This window comes from Besnoitia besnoiti, chromosome IX (assembly GCF_002563875.1).
Source record: "Besnoitia besnoiti strain Bb-Ger1 chromosome IX, whole genome shotgun sequence".
In the NCBI taxonomy this organism is placed as follows: domain Eukaryota; phylum Apicomplexa; class Conoidasida; order Eucoccidiorida; family Sarcocystidae; genus Besnoitia; species Besnoitia besnoiti.
This window is the reverse complement of record NC_042364.1, coordinates 659845-674692: the sequence shown is the minus strand read 5'-3', so window position 1 is coordinate 674692 and position 14848 is coordinate 659845. Positions and strand designations below refer to the sequence as shown.

Sequence of the window (14848 nt, the reverse complement as noted above, 5' to 3'; positions counted from 1 at the left end):
ATCTCGTGTATGCTGGCAGATAATCATAAAAGTCCATGTATATACATATATATGAGTTCGGGTGTTGGGAATCGTAACGGCGTAGGGCGTATGAATGCATGGGTACCCATACGTGCCTACGTATAATCTGCCGTGATACATTAAAGAATTGTCTTGGGTTCTTTGACACATTCTACGGCACGCATCGTTCTCTGACAGTATTTCGCTTGTCTTCGATGCACAAGCGTCTCACTCTTTTTTCTCTCAACTCTCTCGTACCACTTTTTTTCCCTGCATCCGTCTAGCCAGCCAGTGTGCGCTGTGACGTCGGCAGCTCACTCTCACGTCGCGTCGCGGAAGGGCCTCGTTCTCTATCTCCTTCCGCTTTCTATCGTTTCAGACCCTCGCGTCCACATCTAACGTTTTCGCAAAGAAACAGGAGATGAGCACGTCTAAGGGCACACCACGATTCGACTCCTCCCGCATTAAACTTCCAGCCTGCGGCAGCGAGCTGACGAGACTGGAGCCTTGGAGATAATATCCCTTCCCTAGACGCAAGGGATCGTCAGCGATATATCTTTGGGCGATCTCCGCTGGAATGAGTTCCAGACGCGTGAGACTAGCCAGTAGCTGACGTACTGAGGCAGACGGGGCCGCTATAAACAGGTACCGATTCCTAAGCCACGTACTCCGATCCCACCCTCGCGTCCCGGGAAGATCTTGGGTTATGAAGAGGTGTATCATTACCCAAACTTGTTCAACTGCCGATCGGCGGTCGGTGCATCCACAGCAGACTGTCTACAGTTTTCTCCGTCTATTCCCTTGCCTCTTGCACCACTGAGCATTGTGGGATGAAAGCTACATGCAGCCGCAGCACTATCTTCCGGTCTTGTTTCTAGCTGCGATATCTACAAGAGAACCAAGCCGCGCAGAGCCACGAGCTGGAGCTACCCAGAGCGGCAGAGTCCGACCCCAGACGGGAGTTCCGCCGGCCGTCTCTCGCTCACTCAAGCAATTTTTGCCGCGAGCTGCGGATATACAAACATGTCACTCTGTTCGTCCGCTTGTAGGCTGAGGCTTTAGCATCGCGTCTCAGCTCTGTTCCTGGACGGTGCGTCGCGCACTCGCTCTCTTTCGGAAGCCTCACAGCCCCCCTACGCCGACGTGTGCAAGAACGCGGAAGGAGTGAAGCTGCCACGCTAGACAGGCCGTCCTCGCTCTGCCGCGACGGGGAGGCGTGGCGAAGAATCTTCCACGCACAACCACGAAAAGAAAAAAAAACAGAATCTGGTGGATTCTGAGTCAGCGGACGTGGGGGTGGGGGTCGGGGGTGGGGACCGGCTACCTTCTATGTACCCAGGAAAACGCTAAGAGAAAAAATGCGAAACTGGAGCGAAATCGACTCCGGCGACCCGCCGAGCGGCCTCCAATCCGCAGGGTCATGGCACGCCCGCCAGGGAGGAACTCAGATTCGAGAGACGAATGTGAAAAGCCTTCAGTGCTCCGCGGCATTCTGAGGCCAGCGGAAGCCGTTGTTCGCTGTGGACCGCCGCGGAAGGCAGCGGCGACAGAAGAGGACGGCCGCGAAGGAGGTTGCTCTAAGGCTTGACAGTGAAGTGAACTGTCTGTGACAACTGCGAAGGCGCGAGTGAAAGCCGCCGAAGCTATAGGTGCCCATTTTCTGGAGATCGGCCTCGGCAGAGCCACAGAACACGAACTGCGAGCTCAACAAACAAACGGAGTGGACCGTCATACTGCGACGCATTTAAGATGCGAAAAACGAAAAAACGCGAACGAAGTGATCTGGGGTGACAGGCACGTCCTTCTTCTTTTGGACTCTGTGCAGCAAGCCTCCCGAGAGACGCATAGCTGCTTCCACTGCAGGACATTCATTGACCTTCTTGTCTCCCGGCTTTCCCCCCCTTCACCTTCCTCCGCGACATTCCTCCACGGCATCGGCATCTTCATTTCTATTCGCGATCCTCGGCCAGACCGCAGACACCAGGCCTTTGTTCCATTTGACAGCTCCCACGTGGGAGGGGGAGTGAGAGAGAGAGGCAGCAATCTCGCCTTCCTGTGTATGATTCTACGACAAGCTCTGCGACTGCTGTCGTGCGCCTTGTGGTTCTTCTCACCGAGGAGGCGCCCGCGAACTCGGCCTCCACAAAGACGGAAAAAGCAGCGGTCTACCTCGCCCACAGCACGGGCCTGCTTCGTTCTCGCTTCCCTGCCTCCACCCCGGATGTGCTGCGCCTGCAGCACGCCCGTCGCCGCTCTCTCCGCCCGTCGTCCCCACCGTCTCCTGGCTCTCTGACGAGCTCGACGACGCGCCGCAAGCCAAATCGCCTCCAACAGTCCCCCGTTGCGCTGCGCTTGCCTCTGGCGCCATCACTCGTGCGTCTGCCTTTGACTTCTCCTTCTGTCTCCTTGTCAGCCACTCGTGTGTGCTCTCCGGCTTAGTGCCTCCCGGCGCAGAGCGCAGGCACGGACAGTCGACGTCGGCTCCCGCCTCGGCGGCTCCCGCGCGCCCGTCCCCCGTCTCCAGGCGCGGAGCCTGCGCCGAGCCGGCGGCCGCGCGGGCAGGCCGAAGCGCGTTCAGCGGCAAGGGGATCGAGGGGGAGAGAGAGAGGAGCGAAGCTCGCAGCGAAGAGGGCACAGAGAAGAGCGACGAGGCAGGGTCGCGACCCTCCGCAGGGAGAACGAACGGCGGTAAAAGCCGGCCGAGGAGAAAGCGCTTGGCAGATGTGGACATTGCGCATGCGGCGAAGAGAGAAGGCTCCAGGAGTGGGTATGCCACGAAGCGGTCGAAGAGGAGCGAAGGCAGCGAAGACGCCGAAGGAAAGGGACTGGAGGGCGGAGACGGCGGCGCAGACGGGGCGGAGCACTGGCTCGACGCGGAGCCCGAGCGGGGGTACAAAGAGGCCTCCACGTGCTTCACTAAGTCTCGGTAGTGCTGAGTCGCGTTCACAGCGGCGGTCTCCAGAGACTGGAAACACGCGGCGCAGCGCCGCCGCCACCAGCCCTGCTCCGCGAGCGACGACGCGCGAGACTGGACAACGGAGAATCCGACACTCGACTTCTCCTCCGCAGAGCGCACAGCCGCCTGCAGACAGAGAAACAAACAGAAGCGGAAGCGCAGTAATGCGAAAGGAACGCCTGCAGAGCCGTGCTAGACGCAGGCGAAACGTGTGGAGTCTGCTGTCATTCGCCGCCGCTCGCGGTTGCAACTAAGTTGAAGAACGTGTCTCTCGCACTATTTGCGAATTCGACGGCGAAAGGTCACTAGGGACGGGAACGGCTCGCTGCGCGTGAAGACTGAAATGGCGCACCACAGAGGTGCAGAGGTGGCGCAGAGGCGCTGCCGGAAAGCAACAGAACAGCATAGGCGACAGCCAGAGGGTAGAAAGCGAAGCCACACGGCTGCGTCGACGCACTCCGGGGCGACAACCTACTCTTTCCAGCGCGCGATTGATGGCGGCACCGAGCCCAAAAACTTTGTAAGTCGCCGTCTGCTTGTAGAGCGTCCGCGAGGGGTCCGTCGGGTGCGGCGTGTAGACGCACTCCTCATCAACGCGGAAAAAAGATGAAAACGTGTAGTTCTGCGACCTGAACCGCAACGACGGGCATGCTAGAAAGGCTGGGACTCTCGCAAACAAATCTTGCAGACGAACTGCGGCACGCGTCGCCAGGCTTCCGACTTCCCGATGTCTGAGGCTTTATCCTCCTGCGTGCCAAGCGCCCCGGAGGAGGGTGCGAGTCGCAGGCCGCGCGTGCGTCGCACATCGTAAAAAAAAGAAGCGACGGCGCTCACCTGAGACGCAGAACTTTGTCGGGAAGCGAACAGTACGCCTCCTCCAAGCCGAAGCCTACAGGCGACGAGCCGCCGAAGAAGCACTCCATCCATCTGAAAAATGACGAAAAACTCGAAAAAAACGCATCTCATCCGTCTGAAAAAAGACGCAAAGTGGGAAAAATAGAAGCATTCCATCCACCTGGTAGAAAAAAAATCGAGAGAAAAAAAAGCTAAAGCAATCCCTGCGACGCTTCCGCCACTGCGCGAGCTGCGCAATCCACGGCCACCGCCGGAAGCGCAGATACGAGAAACATCTGAAACTGACAGACGGAGCTTTCCGATAAGGCGCAGTTCCGAGGCCACACACAGGGGAGTGAAGATCCGCGAGGTACCGTGACTCAAATGTTGAAGGACAACCGAAGATAATCCATCGTTCGCATCTATTCCAAGCCTCCATGCCCAGCGCCAGAGCCTGTATACTATCGCAGCAGAGGCACCGGCTTCAGCGTGTGCTGCGCTCCCCCGAGAGAAGAAGGACGCACTTTGGAACGGAATATTTGAGCGAATGCAACCGGCGCGTCGCAAACTCTTGCTTCTCCGGATCGATGTCTACGTCGAGTGTATCGACACGCAAGACGTGAGGCTGGAGCTCGTTCGGATACTTCGTCCAAAAGGCCGACTGCAAACAGGGGAAACGAGATGTCGAAGTAAATTCTGCAGTCACGCCGATTTGCATCGTGAATACCGCGTGCAGAGAGCGCATATATAAGGCGAGATCACGGCTCAAGAAGGAAGATTCTGCAGAAAGAAGAAAAAGGCGACTCCGTCCCCCGAACCTACCGTGACGGTCTCCCAGTTGTGGTCAAAAACGAACGTCTTCTCGAAGAGCTTCATCTTCGCCGTTCGTCGTCTCCTACGCCCAAGTCTTTGGCTCTTCACTCTCTCCTCATTTTCCCGCACGCAGACGCCCCAATGTGTTGCGTATCCGTCGCTCCTCCCTCCTCTGCTTGTCGACTTCCTCGCCTCCGCTTTTCCCGCGGGGAGGTTCGCTGCTTCCTCGCCGTTTGCGAGCTCAGTCTGGCTGCTACAGGCGAGCACGCTGGCGAGCGCGCAGGCATCTGCAGGTCGTCCTCCGTCCCCTCGTGGGGCGCTTCGGATACCTCTCCTGCCTCGGGTCTTCTGCGTGCGGACTGAGGCCGGCGGAAAGAAGGGTGGTGTGTGTGGCGAGAGAGAGTTAAATTCGATGGTGGTGTTCACTCAAATCGAATAAACAGAGACATTATAGTTCCTGGAACACTGAAGATGACTTCGGTTATGAGATACAGACAAGCAAGTTCTTTATGATTGCAGTACACCACCACCTAGGCAGTGAGGCGGCAGAAGAACGGTGCAGAAGACACTTCGGGCGAGCACGCATGGACTGAGACTGAGGCCGCAGGAAGAGAAGAAATAGGCGAATCGGCCATCAGCAGAGAGAAAGACTGCGCCGCACGAATCCTTTTCTCAAAGCAGACCCGGCTCTACAGGGAGAGGTAGGCAGACAAGACAAGCAACAGAATCACGTCCCGTCAGTTAGTTCAGCGACAAGAAGACAAGCGAGTTATGCAAAAATTCAGCGTTCAACTTCGCCGGGAAGAGAGAGGAAGCCGGCGACGGAAAAAGAACCTGCTTCCAGAAAACACGCTTGCAAGGCGCTAGCGGGAGGGGAAAAGGCGGTGCAGGATGAGGAAAAAAAACTCCGCAGAGGGGCCCCAGGTGCCGAAGAGGAAAAGTGATTTGTCAAGAAAAGGCGAGTAAAAAATTTTCCGACTCGACCGGCGAAAGGAGGCTCAGGCTATTGTGCGCCAGGAAAGATCCTTCCTTTGGTCTCGCATGCAATCGAAATAAAATGAAAAAAATACGCGGCGCTTGAAGCTAAGGCCATCGCGTTATGCATGCACGAACGCGTTTTACATATAGTCATTAAATGGACTTTCTTGTAGCGATACATGCTTGAAGTCCTCAGAAATGTGCGTTTGCTAGTCTTTCTTTCACCTGCTGAGCGCAGAGTTCCGTGTCGCGGAGAAAAAAGCGATTTGCCCGCGCGCCGCGTCTGTGTGCGAGAGTCTCCCGGTCGACGACAACGTCTATCTCTTGCTGTAGAAGGAATCTTACGCCCCAAATCAGTCTCCCTGCATTCAAGCAGAGTGAGACAACTTGCCTGCTCAATCTTTCAGTCGTTCAGTGCCTGAATGCTGCTCGGCCTGAGAGAACTCGTGAAGTCGAGATGTACCTCGTCTACTTGTAAATGTGTGCTTAGGGGATTAAAAGTCAAATACAATCTTTTTTAGGCTTACATGCACCTGGAGATCGAAACTCCGTCAAGCTGTTGCACCCCTGGACATGCAACGTGTCATTTGGCGGCTCCAGATGCATCGCTAAGCTGCCCGAACTTTTCTGACACTGTGAATGAGTGTCGATCGGTTTTCGTTTCCAGTCTCTAGGTCGAGTCGGTGTGTTTTGTACTCTTAAGCAGGTATAAAGGACTTTATCAACGATCTTTACAAAACGCGTCACAGTTTTTCATCTGCACTTTGTAACATCTGTGTGGATATCAATCCGGATTACACGTCCACCCCAATTTGAGTTATAGCGGAGGAGTGCAGCCCCGTCTCTTCTTTCACGTCTCTGGTTCGGCATGTGCGCGTTTTCGAGGCTCGCATTTTCTCGCGTGTCTTTGTTCCGCGAAAGCGCCGTTTAAACGTACTCAACAGCCCAACGTTGTCTGTTTGCGCAGGTGGGGTTCCCTTCTTCGCTTTCTCTCCGTTTTTACACACCTTCCGCCTCCCCTAGGCTCTCCCTCTCTCTGCGTCGGTTCGTTTCCACGCTGTTTCGACGTCCCCGCGCTCCCTATTCGCCCCGCTCATCTGGAGCCGTTGGCCTCGCCCGGCGCTTCTCAGGGGCTTTAGGGGACGTTGGAGTGCACCAGTCTTTTCTGCGCGAATCTCTTCATCCGTCTCAGTCGTCGCGAGTGCACGCCATGGCGAGCTTGGCACTGTATCAGCAGCCAGGCAAGCCGCGGCCGCCGGCGAAGGGAAGCTTCCCTATCGATCACTTGGGTGAGTGCACGGCGCTGGAGAAGAGCTACCTGGCGTGTCTGGCGCGGCGGCCGCTCGCTGATGTGGCTGGCGCCGGTCGGGAGGCCTCAGGCAGCGTCTCTGAAGCCTTCGCAGAAGCCGAGAACAGGAAGTGGGATCACCTGCCCTGCCGCAAATTCGCGCAGGAGTACCTCCAGTGCCGCATGCAGCACAACCTGATGGCTCCCGAGGACCTCTCCGCCCTCGGATTCAAAAAAAGTCGGAAAGAGGAGAACGCACTGTGCAGCGACGGCGCCGCCGCGCCCTCTGCAGCCGCGCTGGCTTTGGACTTTCACCCCCCCTCAAGCGATGGGAGTTGCTGCGCTCCCTCACCCGCGCCCGGCGCACCGGCGCCTCGGAGTTACCCTGTGCTGACCTTCACGCGGTCGCTGCTCCAGCCGGACCTGGCTGCGCGACCACGGTCGGAGGCGCCCCCCTCTGGGCTCCAGCCGGCGGGGCCCGGCGACGGGCTGTCCCCTCGGAGCGGGCGCGGGGGGGGTCGCGGGGGGGGCGAGGCGCCCGCGGAGGAAAAGAAGGAGAAGAAGAAACCCCGTGTGCTCACGAAGGAAGACGAAGGATTCGTCGCAGGCTGTGGTGCCCTCCGGCCCTACACGGAGCGAGGCTTCTTTGGGCGAATTCTGTCGCGCTACTCTTGGTCTAACGGGTTTTTCAAGGCCCTCTGCGAGAATGTCCAAACGGCCTTGGCTTCGCCCGAGAAGTAAGAAAGATCCGCGTCCACGGCGAACGCTTAGGAACCGGAATAAAATCTGAGGGCTCACGTGGCGTGTGCGGTAAGACAGAGGGGGCCCAATGCATGTGCAGATACAGGTCTCGCATCTCTGTCACGTCCGGATGTCTGTGTACGTGCATCGTTTTAACTGAGATCCCCACAGCGGCCCCATCGCCGAGCTCATGTCTTTGAGCATACCTTTTCATCGGCGATCGCCTCAGTGCGAAGTGTTGGATAGCCTCGCGCTGTTTGTTCTGAAAAGCGTGTGGAAGTTCGGCTCCACCTTATCGCGCCGTCCCTTTGTTTTTCAAAGTCAACGATTTCCGAATCACGCGTATGTTTCCCCTGTGGCTATGCCCACTCGCCTAAAAGTAGCGATTTCTGCGGCGAATTTCAGGATCGCTCCAAGAATTTGAGGGTGACTCGTGCTTCGCACAGGCGAACCCCCCGGCTCGCGCGGCAGCCTTACACAATGAAGGCCGAGGCGCGTAGAACGCGCAGCTCGGTTACATGAGCCATGAGGTAGCCAGGTTTGCACTGGAAAGAATTGCAAATCACGATTCGGCAGCCAAGTATATCCGTAGCGAACCGCGCCAAGTATCTCCGTAGCGAACCGTAGACTCTCCCTTTCAGCACAGAACGCTGCCGCGTCTATCCTCCTTCACGCAGAAAGTCCTTTTGTCGCGCACGCAGTTCCTCTCTGTGTGTGCTCGCCAGTGAGAAGCATCGGCAACGCATTCCCAACGTAGTGCGCCGAGAGTCGGACCTGCGCGGATGGGGAGGGAGTCGCGAGCGTGTCGCTCGACTCTAGCGAACCTCGGTGGATAGGAGAGACTAGGACACAGCCCCTGCAACGTCTAGATCTCGAGGGCTGAGTTAAACTCGGGGGCAGCGCCTGTGGCTAACGCCTGCGGACCCCGTAGCCACCTCGCGGTTTGCCGGTGAAGAGCGCCATGCGTGCTTAGGGTACTCGCTCGTCCTCCTTTAGTGGCGATGGATTCTGTGTCACCTTACCAAGCAGTCTACAGTACCCGTGTTCAGTACGCCATTCAGTGGGCGATTTAGTCTCTGCAGTCTCCGTCGTTCCTCTTCTTTCCTCCTTGAAGGCCTTTCACCTGTCAGCAGAGGCGCCCGGGTCGCGCATCGCAGGCAGGCTGTGACTGCAGCGCTCTGCATACTACCCTGAGTGCATAACAGAGTCCCTGCCACGACGCACACAGGATCTTCCAGGCAAACTGGCGCTGCGCTGTCCTCTGACGCACTCTCCATCTGTGACTCGCTGTTGCGAACCCGAGTGCGCGTGCGTGTCTCTGGTGAGTTTCGAGATCTTTCCGGTGCGAGGCTTCGTGAACGGACGACGGCTCCGAGGACCGCGGCGCGGACTCGGGCGGTCACGGCGACTTTGGGATCTTCCAGGCAGTTAAGCTCCCCCGTCCACCATGAGGAACAGCAAACAGCCGAGTCTGGTTGTTTTCGTTTCGCTGGCTGCCTCTCTCTCTGGCCTGTCTCGGGCCTCGCGGACTTGCTGTGTCTTCTGCTGCCGTTGCAACGCGGCGCGTGTGCGCGAGATTTTCACTCGATGCACGCATGCACGCTGCGTCGATATCTTCCCCCCGTTAGACTCGGCTGGCTTCGGGCTACCATCGACCGCTTTTCCGAATTTCCCGAGTCCTGCATGTCAGGGTCGGTTCTTCGCGGACGTTTTGTCGGCTGTGACTGTTTCACTCCTTCGTTCTGCGTCTCAGCCGACAGTCTCCGGACAGACGAAAAGCGGACGGCACTGGTGGGTTCCGCCAAAAGATGGGCGAGTCTTCCGGGCCTCTCGGGGGGCCTGCACGGCCTCCGCCGCTCGTCACTGAGCGGTTTCCTTCCATGGCTTCGCGTCTTTCGACTCTCGTCTCGCTCAGCCTCTCTCTGGTGTGCTGCCTCTCCATCTACGGCGGCGGCTCGCCTGAGGCGCCTGAGGCGCCTGAGGCGGCTTCCGCGGGCGGAGAGCAGTGCTATCCGCCGAGTTTTTCGCTTCCGTGGATCTCTCTCTCAGCGCTGGGGTGGTTCTTCGTTGGGCGCTGCATCCCCGTTCACCGCCTTCCGCTTCTCTGCGTCCCTGAGTACGTTCGCGCGAGTATCTTGAAGCAAGTCAACGATGCAAAGCGCACGCTCCACGCGAAAAGCGAGGACGGAAACGACATAGACGACCGGCGCCAGGCGAAGGCGTTCCTCCTTGCAGTGCGCAACCGCAGCCTCGGATTTCTGCATGCAACTCTCATCTCGCTGCTGTGCCTCGCCTGCGTCACTCTCGACAGCCAGCTAACCAGCGATCGGCTCTACGGATGCTCGCCGCTCTTCACCGTGACAGGTGAGAAGCCAGGCGCCGCCTGAACGCGTCTACGTCAACCTGCCTGCTGTGGTCCTGTCGGCAGAGCGACTGGGGGAGTGGCAAGTTTTTTGTTTAGGTCGCTTCGTCACACTCTGACGCCGAGGCCCGTTCCTCCACGAGGTCTCGGGCCTTGGCGTTTGGTGCGCGGAGCGAAGGGACGCAGAAAAAAGAGAGAATGCGGGTGGGAGCGTATCAGGTCAGCTGCAGGTATTCGCGGGTTTGCTCTGCGCTGTCGCCGTGTGTGCCTGTGGTGCGTCAGGCCTCTGGTGCGTCATGCCTCTGGTGCGTCATGCCCCTGGCGCGTCTCATGCCCCTGGCGCGTCTCATGCCCCTGGTGCGTCATGCTTGTGTCGCTGTGTGTTGTGTTCAGGTCTTTTGTTGGCTGGCTACTTTGTGTGGGATTTCTTCGCCATCGTCCGCCACTGGCACGCCGACTCGCCGCAGTGGCTGCTTCACTGCGTGATTTCAGTCATCGCAGTGGGGAACCCTTTCTTTGTGCTCCCCGGCGAGCCGCCGATGCCGTTTTACGCAGCGAGCCTCGCGCTCTTCGAGCTGAGCACGCCGTTCCTGGCGCTGCGCTACTTTCTGCTGAAGGCCTCGCCTCCGGAGGAAAAGAGACCGGACGGCGCGAAGGCCGCGCCGCAGCCGCTGTTTTACCAGCTCCTCTCGGTAGCCTTCTTCCTCGCCTTCTTTTGCGTCCGCATCGTCTGGGGCATCGGCTGTCTGTTTCCCGAGCTCTGGGTCCACCTCACAGGCGCCGAAGGCGTGAGCTTCCGACCCTGGAGGAGGAACTTCTACCTCGTGGCCATGCCTATTTTTGCAGGCTTGAATCTGTATTGGCTCTTCATGATCGTCGTCAACGTGCTGCTTGCAAAAAAACGCACGAGAAAGTCCCCCGATGCGCCAGGCGCCGGCAAGGAGACATCCGCAGAGGCACAGACCGCCCCTGCGCCCGCCGCTGGAGAGCACACAACTACCGAGGGCGGCGAAGGCGGAGGCGAGATTCGCTGCGCTCTCAGGCCTGGCGACGCGGCGCGGATAGACTGATGCATGCGAGGAAGCACAGTCCCGAGAAGGAAGAACCCGCAACCAGAGTGAGAAATACTCTGGTACTTGCAAATCGAAGACATACGCCGCCGGACGCGGACGCGCAGCACGCAGCTGAAAGTGTGCGGGCTGGGCGCGGAAGCCAAGCGTGTGCGACTGCTCAGTAGTAGACCGAAAACCAGCGAGGCAACAGGCAACCGGGGGGCGGACTTCCACGCTTCGTCTTGGCTAAGGGCCCGCGCCAGCGGCGGGACAGAAGCCCGTTCGCAGGTCGAGCGAAGGCACGACTTGGGGAACGAAACAGCCCAAGAAAGCCAACGCTCGGGAAGGCCTGGCCCTGACAAAAAATTTTCAGCGGGCTGCAGGCACGCTCTGCAACGGCGCCGCAGCCCTCGCAACGCGTAACGCGCCCGAGTTGCATTTACGTATTCCGATTCATATATATATATATATATATATATATATATATATATATATATATATATACGCCTGCGCGCTTACGTCCCTCTAGTGACTGCGGCTTCGATTCTTGTGAACCTGCAGCTGGGGATCGATTCCTTGGAGGAGTATGTGCTGAGACTAGTTGTGAGGTGAGGCACACATGCAGGGCCGTTGTTCAGAGGCCGCACGCGGCGGTGTGTGCATGAAACTCAAGGAGGCTTGTGGCTGAGCCTCGAGACTGCGTTGTTGCCCCCCGTCGGCTCCCACGTGGTTTCGTTTTCGAACACGTTTTCGTGTTGTCGCATTTGCCCGATTACAGAGTTTCGCTTCAATCTTGTTTTGTCCGTCGGCGAGCGCAGCCGTTAAACCGCGCCTTCGAGAGCGGATACGAATTTCACGAGGTGCAGAAGGGCAGAGTCTGCGATCTAGAAATTCCGTTGCTTCGCAAACGGAGCAGCAGTGAGAAAAACACGCGCGTCACAGAAGACAGGGGGGTGGGAGAGTGATAGCTATGGCAGTGTGCGACTCTTGGTGTTAGTGGCTTCCAGCACGACGCGAGTGCGATGTCACGCAAACACGCAAAATGGAGTCCGCGCAGCAGTGGAAAAAAACATAGAGCAACCCCAAACCCTACATGTGGCCTTCGAGGCCTTCTCGCAGAAACGTCTCGCCCACATATGTCGAGCTCCTGGCGAGGCGAAGCGCTTCAACCTGCATGGTGTTCCGGCCCTATCCGCTCACGCGTAGAGGCCGGCCCTGCCTCAAGCGACTGACAGCTCGCAGAGCCTTGCGGAGAAGGGCAAGAGTTTGTGTCGATGTGTCGATCCGTGAAAGCACGGGAAAGAACGGTTGACTCGCGCACCTGCGGTGTCGCTCAAACGCCTCACACTCGACTCTCCCAGGCTAGAGGCCCGAGACTGACCAACGCCGTTGTCGAGTTGTGCTCGCGCCGGCCGCCTCGAGAAGAGGGCTGCCAGGAGGCTCTTGACAAAAAAGTGTGAAAACAGGACGAATGTAGGAGTTCGCAGCGCATACAGACCAGCGCAGGTGACTTGGGAAAGCAGACAACGCTTGGCTTGCGAACCACCTGCTGTCCGCACACACCTGCCAGCCTTCCAGAACACCGGAAAACGGGATTTAGCAACCTGCGGCGAAGATCTTCAAGGCGCCCGTTCGGCTTCTCCCGCCGAAACTCCGCGCTTCCGCGAGCCGCGCGTTGCTCGCGTGCGTGACGCACGCCCCGAGCTGCTTGCTCGCTTGGACGCCTTCCGACCGCGTTGGGGTTCACGCTCCTCGCCCTCCCCATCTGCGCCAGGGGCGGCCTCGGCGCCGTCCCAGTAATCGGACGTCGAGACGAGGCGTGCAGAGCCCTCGGAGGAGTCTGCAAGCGCGTCGAGGAAGGTCCTCGGCTCGCCCGACAGGCTGCTCCTGGGCGCCTCACAGGCTCCCCGGCCCGTAGTAGCCGCAAGCAGGCGGGGAGAGAGAGACGCGGCAGCAGAAAACGCGCTCTGCGCGTGCGACGCACCGTGGGCTCCAACGTCTGGACCAAGAGAACGCGCTGCACTGCTGTCTGCGGAGTCCTCCATCTCGCAGTCGTCACCGTCTGCGTTCGCAGAAGGCGCCGAAGAGGCTGCAGCCGCAGAGGCGCCGCTGGAGCCCAACATGCCCGTCGCGTACGCGTACGACAGAGGAGGAGACGCGGGGTTCGACGCCTGGCGAGAAGCCGCTGGAACTGGAAGGGCGTAGGGAAGCGGGTTGGTTTTGTGGTCAACCAAGTAGTGTTGAATGACGGATAGAATTTCGTTAACATCGTTCTCCGAGAGCCTGCGGGGGACGCACACACACCAAGACAGAAACCGGTTTGAAAAAGGCACAGGAGGCGGCGCGCGTTTGAGGAAAAAGGCGTCCGCCGTGGCGGCTAAGAAACGCGTGAGAGTGCAAAGAACAACGAACAGCTTAGACAACCGAACACACGCTGCAAAGTGCATCAACCGTGTGCGTTCGACGCCCCGTCCTCACGCGATGAAAGGCGGGAGAATGGGAGGTGGAATATGAGCGGCAAAACGTCTAGGGAGACGCAAGAGAAGACCCGAACTGTGACATCTTACCGTACGGCGCATTCCTCTACCATGGCGTAGATTTCGACAGGCCTCGAGGCCCCCAGATTGAGTAACTGAAGAAGTTCGCCTTGGTAGAGGCCGTAGCGGAGACTCAGCACCTCCAGGCACGGTCCGACGCAGGTGAAGAAGCGCCTCCCGAGCAGCTTTTGCAGGCCTCGAGTCGCGCCCGGCGCAGCCACCCCGCCAGCCGCGCTACCACTGCGACTCAGGCGTCCGCCCGCGGGTCCCTCGGCTCCTGGCTGGAGGTGGGACTTGTCGTCCCCCGCACGGGCGGGTTTCTTCTGTTGAACGCCGGCTCCGGGGCGCGGACGCTGGCCTCTTGGGCTCTTATCTGAAGACAGTCGCTGAGGCGGCCCTGTGTCCAGAAGCGAGAGGTACGGGCAAGTCGCCTGGATGTACTCCTGCAGGGTGTAGTTCAGCATATGCTGGTGGAGATACGTTTTGACTGCTTCAGGGCGAAGCACAGAGGGCGCATCGCTTGCGGCTGGGTCCGCCCGCGCCGCGGAAGTCGCCCCGGAGACACCTTCCCGGTCCCCTGGTGCCGACTCGCGCGCCGCGTGCGTGTTGGAAGACGAAGAATGGTTGAGGAGAAGAGACTGCAGCGAGGGCAGGCGGCGCTGCTGCTGCCGAAGCAACGCCAGGACTTCGAGGTTCGTAAGGACCCCTGCGCAGGGGTCTGCCACGTGCATGGTGGCAGCGAGCGAACTAGACCTCAAGAATGCACAAAAAAGAGTCCCGGGACCGCCGAGGCAGTGGCGACGAAGAGTGAATCAAATAGGGGTCATCTGTGGAATGCAAGCAAAAAAACGCGAACTGGTGTGTCTCGACGGCTCACCAGCATGCCTAGCGCATGCAGTCCGTGAGTGTCCAGGAGCACGCAAGCCCTCTCAGAGCGCCCGGCTGCACAAGGGAGGAGCACGAAACGTGTCAGGAAAAATGGAACAAAAGGAAACAAAAGGTGAGGAGCGGAGAATAGATATAGGGACCCAACTCTGCGGTGAGGACAGCGGCACCGCGCGCGAAATTTGAATGCATGCTAACAACACGCTACTCCCCGGGTCGAGAGAATCTGGCGACTTCTCTCTCGCCCCATCCCGGGCCTCCCTCTTCGCATTGTGTGGGGTCTAGCACATTTGTAAAAGGCGGCAAGAAAAAGTGGTAGTCCTTGGACATCTCCTGTTCAGAGACGTGTGCTGCGTAAGCGGAAAAGGCTGGGTTTGTTGGCGGAGGCACATTTGAAGTAGC

At 58.7% G+C, this 14848-nt stretch overlaps 4 protein-coding genes across 4 annotated transcripts; 2 read left to right on the top strand and 2 right to left on the bottom strand.

Annotated features, from left to right (window-relative positions):
- Nucleotides 1-2110: 2110 nt before the first annotated feature.
- BESB_012710 (PRELI family protein) lies at nucleotides 2111-4666 on the bottom strand (the record flags this gene model as incomplete). Its single annotated transcript, XM_029360001.1, has 5 exons — nucleotides 2111-3082; nucleotides 3432-3585; nucleotides 3791-3883; nucleotides 4315-4451; nucleotides 4613-4666. 5 exons carry the CDS (start codon nucleotides 4664-4666, stop codon nucleotides 2111-2113), a joined length of 1410 nt encoding a protein of 469 aa, XP_029216668.1.
- A 2125-nt stretch (nucleotides 4667-6791) lies between these two features.
- BESB_012700 (COX19 cytochrome c oxidase assembly family protein) lies at nucleotides 6792-7610 on the top strand (the record flags this gene model as incomplete). Its single annotated transcript, XM_029360000.1, has 1 exon — nucleotides 6792-7610. One exon carries the CDS (start codon nucleotides 6792-6794, stop codon nucleotides 7608-7610), a length of 819 nt encoding a protein of 272 aa, XP_029216667.1.
- Nucleotides 7611-9418: 1808 nt separating this feature from the next.
- Nucleotides 9419-11042, top strand: BESB_012690 (uncharacterized protein; the record flags this gene model as incomplete). Its single annotated transcript, XM_029359999.1, has 2 exons — nucleotides 9419-9974; nucleotides 10366-11042. The coding sequence occupies 2 exons, from the start codon at nucleotides 9419-9421 to the stop codon at nucleotides 11040-11042; spliced, it is 1233 nt and encodes a 410-aa protein (XP_029216666.1).
- A 1601-nt stretch (nucleotides 11043-12643) lies between these two features.
- On the bottom strand, nucleotides 12644-14292 carry BESB_012680 (DNA-directed RNA polymerase III RPC9; the record flags this gene model as incomplete). The annotated part of the gene is made up of 2 exons (XM_029359998.1): nucleotides 12644-13307; nucleotides 13592-14292. The coding sequence occupies 2 exons, from the start codon at nucleotides 14290-14292 to the stop codon at nucleotides 12644-12646; spliced, it is 1365 nt and encodes a 454-aa protein (XP_029216665.1).
- Between the last annotated feature and the right edge of the window lie 556 nt (nucleotides 14293-14848).